Source organism: Trematomus bernacchii, unplaced genomic scaffold, assembly GCF_902827165.1.
Source record: "Trematomus bernacchii unplaced genomic scaffold, fTreBer1.1, whole genome shotgun sequence".
NCBI classification, from domain to species: Eukaryota; Metazoa; Chordata; class Actinopteri; order Perciformes; family Nototheniidae; genus Trematomus; species Trematomus bernacchii.
This window is the reverse complement of record NW_022987656.1, coordinates 7,674,569-7,685,278: the sequence shown is the minus strand read 5'-3', so window position 1 is coordinate 7,685,278 and position 10,710 is coordinate 7,674,569. Positions and strand designations below refer to the sequence as shown.

Here is a 10,710-nt window from a genome sequence, read left to right as displayed (position 1 = left end):
ATTTAAATGTCTGTTAACACTAGAACCGCCAACAGCGTCAGCACCTACATAGATATCATTTTCAAATCATTTCATTTGTTCCTCTTCATAATTTCCTTATAAACTAAGTAGGACGATTTAAAACTCACTTAATTGGGTTAATTTAGAAATGGCTTCAGTTTATCATCATAACAGATCAAAAAGTTCAGATTCATTTTACAATAAATCAAGAAATGATGCACTTCTACAAACAAAAACAACATAATTAAAACATTTAAACAAACTACTAAAAGTAGATGAACTACATTAGTCAACAGTTTACAGTAACTTCTGATAATAACACAGGGGAAATAAACGAGGCATCTCTTTTCCTCTCTCTCTCTCTCTCCCTCTCCCTCTCCTGACAGCCCGTCAGTATCAGGGTTAGTACAAATGAATCCCTTGGCGGTTCTAGTGTTCATTTACCGTTTTGTCTTCTCTTTGCAATGCTTAATCGATTTGAAACCAAGTCTAACGTAGCTTAAACTTAACGTTAGCTTTCTAGCTAACACAACACATCCACGCACCTTTCTCTGTGGGTTTTTTTGTAGTGACGAATGCAGTTGGATGTTGTGGTGGTCGTGTCACTGATCTTTATGCTGCAGACCCTGCATACCGCTGTTCTCTTCTTATTAGCGTCATCGACAACATAATCCTTGAATCCAAACTTCACTATTTGTGGAGTAACGCTAGCCGCTGCCATGTTAACTGACGCTCCTGCCGTCTAGTGGGTTGCCAGGTTTGCGCGCACGGCGCTATAATCACCCAATCACGTTTTTCGAACAAACTAAACGTAATATCTCACTACAAAAACAAACGCAAATATTTAATTTTAAACAGTCAAGTCCTTTCAAGTCATCTGTCTCAAGCTTAAGTCAAGTCTCAAGTCATGAATACCAAGTCAAAGTCAAGTCAAGTCTTTTATCAATGTTAGTCAAGCAAGTCTCAAGTCAAAAAATATGCGACTCGAGTCTGACTTGAGTCAAGTCATGTGACTCGAGTCCCCACCTCTGCCATTAGCCAATCACCAACCAAGGTAACCCCCCCCCCCCCCCCCCACACCTTATCACCTGAATCTCCTCCTAGAGCACCATTGTGTTCTTTTTAACCAAATATCTCTCAGAGGGGCGTGGGGAGGGGCTCCTTATTTTCATCTAAAGTAACAGACAGAGAATCAGCACTTTTGAAACAGGGCTGAAACAGAGGGGATTATGAGATGCTGCAATGATCTGTTTGGTATTTGGAGCCAAACACTTCAGAGACATGTTTTGTATACATCTGAGACCTATAATATATTGATGAAAAACAGTCTAATAGGGGACCTTTAAAACAAAGAAAAATGCAGCATGCCTCCAGTGGTTTACAGCTGAACCTGCATCACCTCAGCATTTAATATAACGTGTGTTGACTACAGATCAGTTATACAACAGAGTGTGGTCAGTTAACCTGGACATCTGCACATTCAAATAATGAAATTAAAATATCTCCAACTGTATCCTGATGTTAGTCCAAACTGTGATAAATGCCAAACTGCTGAAGCCTCTCTCATTCATATGTACTGGTCCTGCCCTCGCCTCAGCATGTACTGGACAGAGATCTTTCAAACGTTATCCCAGGTGTTCAGTACTGAACTGGATCCAAATCCTCTGGCTGCCATATTTGGGCTTATAGGAAAGGAGATGTATTTAACTGCAGAACGGGGGCGATCTCTGTCCTTTGCTCTCCTCCTAGCTTTGCAGCATATGTATGTATGTGTGTATGTATACAGTAGATGTATGATTATAGGTATTTGCTGCATGTACGTATAGGCATATGTATTACATGCATATATATTAATTTAACAATGTTTCTGGTAAATAATCGTGTGTATGAGGCTCACTGGCAGTGAATGTAGGAGATTACTTTAGTCATTGTTATTGTTTGTTTGTGTTTTTTTGTAACTATTTTTTCTCTTTGTACATACAATCAGTAGACCATTGTCTCATTTGTATACATATATTTTGCTTTCCGTTTCTAAATGGCAAACATTACTAATGCATTGTCAAACGCAATACAAATATTTTTGATCAGAAAACAAGTCCAACTGTAAAAATAAAACAACCTGAGTCTACCAGAAAAATCTAAAGTCAAGTCAAGCAAAAATCCACCTTTAGATACTGCAGCACTGTGAGATATTCAGCTGCGTGAGGAATTGCTGCAATCTTTTATTATTTTGTTACTTTGAATCCTTTTCTTAACCCTTCCCATCAGCTATTTCAACTCCTTACAAGTACTCTACATTCAAATGCCACTATATAGCAGATCATATTCAGATCCTTCTCTGTTTCCAAATGATCTGTTGCAGTGTTATGCTCAAATGATTTAAATGACTTCCTCTACCTTATAATAATAATACATGTGATTTATATAGCGCTTTTCCTGGTGCTCAAAGCGCTATATAATTATAAATGGTAAATGGACTGTACTTATATAGCACTTTATCCAGTCTTTAAGACCCCTCAAAGCGCTTTACATACTACATGTCGTTCGCCTATTCATACCCATTCATACAGAGCAGTGTATGTTACTCTAGGAACTAACATGCATACACATTCACACACCGTTGGCCATGCCATCGGGAGCAACTCAGGGTTAAGTATCTTGCCCAAGGATACATCGACATGTTGACTGCATGGGCTGGGATCGAACCCACAACCTTCTGGTTGAAAGACACACAATACTTTTTAATGAATAAGCTTGGGCAGAGCCCAGCCAGAAATATCCATTCGCCAACGTCCTCCATCCAGCCGGACAGAGCGGAGGACTGGAGGCTTCATGGCGGCTCTATCTGCTTCAGCCAAGAACTGAGTTAAGGCTCTGAATGTGTTTAATATAAATTGCTACCATTAGAACAAAAAGTAACATATAAATGATAGGAGACAGGTTTTAACTACTTCAGTTTGCAATGCTACATTCAGCTTTGTTGGATTGTTGCCTTGTGATGGTGGACATCATATAAAGACTTGCAACACCTGAGAATGCTTCAGCAACACATATAAACCTCATGATGACAGATATCAGATAAGATGATAAAAGCAGTGAAAAATATACAATCGGTCTGACAGGTTAAGACAATTTTGTAACTTCTATAGGGAAGTCCCAATACCAGAAATGTAGTAGTCCATACCTGTGAAATTCCACGATTCCTGATATGTAATTTGATACCATGGTAAAAAACTGAAGGAAATTATAAATCCAATGAATTTCAACATTCGTTTTATTACTGTTTGCATATTTTTTTGTAAGGAGGTCATAATTCGGACTGTTGTAAAATATAATGCAACTGAATGCTGTCCGCCTCGAGCTTTGACGGTACGTGCTGTAAATAGGATACCATCAAGAAACGAGAGCCGCCTTTTATTCATAGGCACCTGACTTGGTAACAAAGATGTGTTTATGTGTCACCCTATGTAAATAGATTTTACACAAAAATGCCCAAAACAATAACAGGTCTGATATTGATATGCTATATTGAGCAGTTCTATGAATCATTTCATTTTGTGAATGTCAACTTAAAGGTGGGGTAGGTCATTTTGGAGAAACCAGCTCGAGTGCGCTAGAATTTGAAAATACACAGCCGGAAAAAATCTGCCACTGCCATTGATGTTATTTCCTTACTGCTGAAACCTTTACCGTTGAAAAGTATAATTAGAAAAATACACAGCAAGCTGGGCTGAGGTCACGCCAACATTAAAAACTGAATCAATGCCCTTTTTATGAATCTCAGATAATATTTGGTGTTCTTGTGAATGGGTTTTAGTTTTCTTCCCTGGCTACGTATTCTTTGTTTAGCGTACAATGGCCCAATACACCATCGTACCAAAGTGCATTTAATTTTGCAGGCACCAAGATACATAAAGCAAAGGAGACAGTTATCCAGAACCGGTCCCCAGAATAGAAACCTGAAGTGTCACTTTTAGAACAACAATACTTTTCTCATTAATCAGCCATCAATATATATTTCCCTTTCACAAAGTAAACATTTTACAGCATAGGTTTCACAAGGTGTCAGATTTACTTTCAGACACCTTTCCTTCGGATGGGTTATACGATTACCCAACACGTTCACATTCTTTATGTCAGCGAAGATCTCCAATCTTTTTGAAGTAAACAGAGATGTGTGCAGTGTTTCCTCAGTGCTGCGACTTCAGTCCTTCACTCTTTAGTCTTTGATTCAAACTAAAACTAGATATTTCCAACAATGTCTTCCTGTTCTCATATTCAGATCATATATAGAGTGGTGCCGTGAAGACGTATTTTTGTAGCCCGACCCGGAAGTTAGCATCTTAATGGCTCCCTCGACAAAAATCAATGGGGCTTTTCCATTGGATTTCCAAATATTGCTGAAAATAAGATCTATGGTAAACACATTGTTATGATATGACATGTTACATGTTGTGTTCAGCAGGATCATTTCCACATATTTACACCACTTTATGATTTCTGAAGCGTAATTGCTAATTACCTAACCCTAATTACTGCAAGAGTTAAAAGCTAACGTTAGCTAATGCTATAAATAGACAACCTTGACAATCATGGTCACGTGACTTTATGTCACCACCGCTAAGCTAAAAGCGGCTAATGTTCGGCGAGATTACTTTTAGTAGTCTTATTTACTAACTAGTATTCAACCGCCGTTTTTATGACACATAAAAGCTTCAGGCATGCACCAGTGGAGTATTTACTGACATGTGTTACTTCTGGAAATTGAAAATCTTTTGTTAACCACAGATCTTATTTCAGCTATATAACCAAAAACATGTTAAAAAAAACAACTTTGAGACAAGGGAACAGGAAGTGTTAAAATGCTAACTCATATCCTGGTTTTAGGACTCATTCCTGCAGCTCTCCATGCCATTTCAACAGAATAATAGCAGAGGCAGCGGGACAACACCACTCCTGTATCTGAGGGAAAATCAATCCTGAAGAAGGGACCCTCTGAAACACTGAACAAGCTTCAAACCAATTGCAGAAAGCTGCTAGTCACCATCACTTAAACGCCCCCCTCAAATCCATTCGCATGACAAAGATCCCGCAGATGGAAGCATTAACCCAAGCGAACAGCAGGCTCCGCCCCCGTCACTTCTGGATATAGATGATGATGATGCACAGAGTTCCCACCAGCCCCAGGGCCTGGATCCCCAGGAACCAGAGCAGCAGCCAGAAGAACACGATCACTACCGGCTCCACTATCTTGTCCCCAAAGTACATCTGGCTGAAGCCCATCCTCCGCAGACCCTTGTTGAGCATCCCGAACAGAGTCCCCATGCGCTCACAGTCGTCCAGCTGAGGCTCTCTGGTGGTGGGGTCGTCCACGAGGGGCCATCTGCTGCTGGGGTCCCTGGGGGGGGCAGGTCGGGGCCGGCTGCTTTCAGCCTGTGGAGACAATGTTTAGAACAGGTTATATATACACACAGATATAAAGAGCTCATCAGTACACAACGTGTCCGGCAGTGGCTCAGTCAGTAGGGGCTTGGACAGGGAGCCGTAGGGTCGCCGGTTCAAGTCCCCGAAGAGACTTAAAATATGGAGTGTGGACTGCTACTTGGAGAGGTCCCAGTTCACCTCCTGGGCCCTGCCGTGGTGCCCTTGTGCAAGGTATTGGAAAGTGGACACCCTACACCCCAACTGCTCCCCGGATGCTGTACAATAGCATCCTAGTACTAGGATGTGTTAAAAGCAGAGAACAAATGTCACTGTGTGTGCCGTGTGCATGTATGTGTGACCAATAAAGAGGGTTTATCCTCCGATTCTACTAAACCAGAGGCACTCCTATTCTGTTTATATTGTGATATACATCTAAATTAGTATATAGTAGTGCAATAGGCAAGGCAAGGCAAGTTTATTTATATAGCACCTTTCAACACAAGGCAATTCAAAGTGCTTTACAAAAAATGAAAGATATTAAGAAAATGGCATTTTAAATCAGTCATTAAAAAGCAAAGATAATCAAATAAACATTAAAAGAAAAAATACATGGATAAAAGTTACAGTGCAGTTTAAGATATGAATAGTTCAATTAAAAGCAGCGGCAAAAAGAAAAGTCTTCAGCCTGGATTTAAAAGTAGTAAGAGTTGCAGCAGACCTGCAGGTTTCTGGGAGTTTGTTCCAGATATTTGGAGCATAATAACTGAATGCTGCTTCTCCATGTTTAGTTCTGACTCTGGGGACAGAAAGCTGACCAGTCCCTGAAGACCTGAGAGTTCTGGTTGGTTCATAATTTAGCAGTAGATCTGAAATGTATTTTGGGCCTAAACCATTCAAAGCTTTATAAACCAGCAGCAGTATTTTGAAATCAATTATTTGACACACAGGAAGCCAGTGTAAGGACTTCAGAACAGGAGTGATGTGATCCACTTTCTTAGTGTTAGTGAGGACTCGAGCAGCGGCGTTCTGAATCAGCTGCAGCTTTCTAATAGATTTTTTAGTGAGACCTGTGAAGACACTATTACAGTAGTCCAGTCTACTGAAGATAAAAGCATGGACAAGTTTTTCCAAATCCTGCTGTGACATTAGTCTTTTAATCCTAGATATGTTCTTTAGGTGATAGTAGGCTGATTTAGTAACTGTTTTAATGTGACTGTTGAAACTCAGGTCAGAGTCCATGACTACACCTCGATTTCTGGCTTTATCTGTTGTTTTGAACATTGCAGACTGAAGCTCAGCGCTAACTTTTATACGTTCTGCCTTGGCTCCAAAAACCATTACCTCAGTTTTGTCTTTGTTTAATTGGAGAAAGTTCTGACACATCCAGTCATTGATGACTATGCAATATGCACATTTTAACTTCTTATGTTTATATATAACATTTTTTTTAAATGTTTTTATTTCAGTCCTCATTTGTCTTCTTATATTAATATAAACATCTAATATAAATATCTATTTTATCTTTTATTGGACATTTTACTTTAACGTCTCAGGTTTGGTTACATTATTCATTCTTTTTTATTTTATCTTTCATTTGACGTTTTACTTTAAAGGTGGGGTAGGTCATTTTGGAGAAACCGGCTCGAGATCGCTAGAATTTGAAAATACACAGCCGGAAAAGATCTGCCACTTCCTTACAGAGCCCCTCCTCCAACACACACGAACGCGCAGATGACCAATGAGGGCACGAGATAAGTTTGTGCACAGATGGAAGGCTGACAGGCAGGTAGGCCATCCAGTTATTTTAGCTGGGCCGGCTAAAATGATTGGTCGTGCTTTTTACAGTACTACGGCTTCCACAGATGACATTTTTTTATGGATTTTTTGTCAAAGCACTTGAGATATTCATTGCTATTGGGATGTTAAGAGCATTCCATGGAATATAACAAAAAGTGTATCTCGAGCCGGTTTCTCAAACTTAGCTACCCCACCTTTAACTTCTTATGTTTATAGAAATATTTGTATTCCATTTTTTTTTTTTATTCTAAAATGGAGCATCTGTCACAGTCTCTACTTGGTCAAAATAGACCCGATGATGGAGGGGAGTTGTGAAAAAAACCCATGTTCATCCCTTTAAAGACGTTTCTCTGATGTCATTAAAGGACAACAACGTCTGTAAAAAAACTACCTCAAAGATAATTTAGATTAATATTACCATTACATTTCACTGAGCTACATTTTTTAACCAGTCCTGATCATAACAACCAAATATTAATTCCTTTTCCGAATTTTAATTACCAGTTTGTTAACATAATGCCACTATTTCTTTTTTTAAATAAAAAAATATGATCATATACATAATTATTTTCTCTATGACGGAAGGATTTCTATTCTTATTTATTCTTTAGTCTGGGATTAACAAAAGGGTAGCAACAAAATATATTGTCGATAACCTGTAAATAAAAAACAATTATGACATGATTACACTTACTTAATAAGGCTACTTCACCCAGAACACTTGTAGGCTTATATCTTATTTTCATTACTATTATTATTATTTTTGTTAATATATTTTACTTTCTTAAGATATGTTCCCTTACATTGCAAATAGAGTTAAAAAAAGGTAGAATCATGTTAAGAAATTCAGATTAATAATATCCTCATTATTTTTGTAATACTTTGATATAATACCGTCACAGCGAAAAACTAAAGGACCACAGTGATACAGTTTTTGGGTCATAAGGCTTCCGTTTCCTGCTAGCCCTGCCCCTACTGTTCTCCTGGCAGCCTGTAATCCCATTTACTGTATAATGATTGACTTCCTTACTGTAGAACAGCATTCTGAGGCACACCCTTTCCTGTCTGCAATGGTACACAGAACACACACTGCAGTTGCTGTAATATATTCTACCTACTGACTTTCTTTACCACTCAATTTCCATAAAGAAAGCACCAAAAAACAAATCGACTACAAAACACTTCACCACAGGCTACACCCTGATTTGAAAAAGAAATCTTATAGGCAAAGGAAAAATGACAAGTTAGAAATGAATACATAGGACTTTCATTCCGGGAAGGCCTTAATCACAAATAATTCATTATTAAAAGCAGTGACATGAAAATGCATTACATGTGTACTGGTCCTGTTCCATGATGTGGTCTCTTGTTAAGAGTACATTTACTCAAGTACTCTACTTAAGCACATTCTGAGGTAGGCTACTTGTACTTTTCCCATTGTATGCTACGTTGTACTTCTTTCTACCCATCTACAATTTAGAGATACATTGTGTACTTTTTACTCCACTACATGTATTTAATACCTTTAGTTACTTTACAGATTTGGGTTAATGATTTGAAATATAATCAACTCTTAACCAGACTTTAGTTACACCTGGAGTAAATTCACAAGCAAGCTACCCTGCAGTATACAAAGTCATTAAAACTAGCTGCACCTTTACCAGCTTTGATAACAAGGTGTGTATTAGCTATTGTATTATATTATATTTATAACAGCATTCGATACATCAATAACTCCAGCCAGGTACAGTATGTATCGCTCGCCTTCGAAAAGAAACATCGCAGTGTCGGCCTTTTTAATTAACGGTTTGGTTCACGCGCTGGTGTTATGAGGGCTCGTGCCATAGGATAACTGCTTACTGAAAACTGTTAAAACGGAAGTCGTAGTAAGTTAAAGTGCCACTGAAAAACTATTTCTATAACATAAGACCACACTAGGCTTAGCTCCAAGGCAGCCGAACCAGCCCCGGGTCCTGGTCCATGAATGTCGGGGGTAAATAAGGTTAGCCTGGTGTGAAGTAAACAGCTACGGCTAGCTTGCTAAATGTACTTTGCTGTACCTGTAATCGCTGGTAATGTAAAGCGGTCTGTCGTGCAGCGTAAACATGTTCCGGAGTTTGCCATCTTCTCCTGTTTTCCGGAGGCTGTTCTTCAAATTCACGTCGACGAAATACATACTGGTCATTCGCAGGTTGCGTTACAGTGGACATTTTACAGCTGGTCCACTGACAGTAACTTCAGAAAACAAAACATACGAGCTGTGATTCCTCTGATTCTTCTTATGTGGTTTTCTGGCAGGTGGCAACTAGAGTTAAGGGGCATTACTGCCACCTACTGGGTTGGAGTGAGGACCGAAATGATCTTGCCCATCTTAATAAAATAATAATAAAACCTTTAAAACGATACATACAAGGGAATACACTTACCTTACAATTACATTCAAATCTGTTTGCTTTAAATAATGAAATAGTCTCCCTAAACCAAGGCCTTATACATTGTATTTGTGGAAGTGCAACATGGAATGCTCCACTGGTTCCTGCACCTGACAGGGGTCACATATTCCTCAAGGATGTTTTCCTATTAGATGCAGTATTTTTCTTTATTCGTGTACACCCTTAAATCTGTGCTTATTTCTCTAATGAGGTTTCTTTTGATTATTCCTTTTGCTTCAGATTTATTTAGTGTTTTGTCCATGATCTCCCTATGTTTCAGAGCCTGGCTAATGCATCATATATTGGTAGTTGTCAAGCTTCAGTGTGCCCTTTATGATTTGCCCAGTAATGCATCTTAAATGTTAAAAACATCAAGTAAAAAAACCACGACAGATCTATGATCTAAAGTAGGAGTAAAATAGTGGCATGAAAACATTTATATTAAAAATATATTGTACTGTGGTAGACTAATGGAGGTAATCTTTTTGACCAAAACGTACTTTGATGTTAATAACCTGAAACAGTGATTATCCACAGGCTTATAGACCTGGTCTATCATGGCCTACTCCAACACAAATGACTTCCAGTGCTACAGTGAAATATAAAAAAAAAAATGTAGTAGTAAAGTAGCAAGATGTACATCACAGTGCTCTTACATAACTAGTGTAATAGACATACATGACACATTCAATTGGTTAACTGTAAAGCAGAGAACCACCAATGCTTTGCTCAAATCAGTGAAAACTGTGACAGTGTCATGCTCATCAAATGTAATATGGGGAAGGTTTTTCCTCTTTATTCAACATAATTATAATGGGATCAAAGGAACCTCAATCTTCCAGACTTCATAGTACACCATTCAGGTTTCATTCGGGACTGAACAGGCTTACAATAAACTCATTTTTCAATCACAGAGTCTTTAAACCCTATAGTCCCTACAGTTTATTTGCCATTCACTATCATGTATCATTAACAATGGCTAACAATTCAATGTAAGGTGCATGCACTGATGCTGTAGACTTAAAGGTTTTGGTTGGCTTTCTCTGATGTTGTGATT

The 10,710-nt window shown here is 38.6% G+C and overlaps 1 protein-coding gene across 1 annotated transcript; it reads right to left on the bottom strand.

Moving 5' to 3' along the window:
• Positions 1 to 3,256: 3,256 nt before the first annotated feature.
• Positions 3,257 to 9,548, bottom strand: fam241a (family with sequence similarity 241 member A). The gene is made up of 2 exons (XM_034135292.1): positions 9,282 to 9,548; positions 3,257 to 5,433 (listed from the first exon to the last, which is right to left on the bottom strand). The coding sequence occupies exons 1-2, from the start codon at positions 9,429 to 9,431 to the stop codon at positions 5,137 to 5,139; spliced, it is 447 nt and encodes a 148-aa protein (XP_033991183.1). The 5' UTR covers positions 9,432 to 9,548; the 3' UTR covers positions 3,257 to 5,136.
• Between the last annotated feature and the right edge of the window lie 1,162 nt (positions 9,549 to 10,710).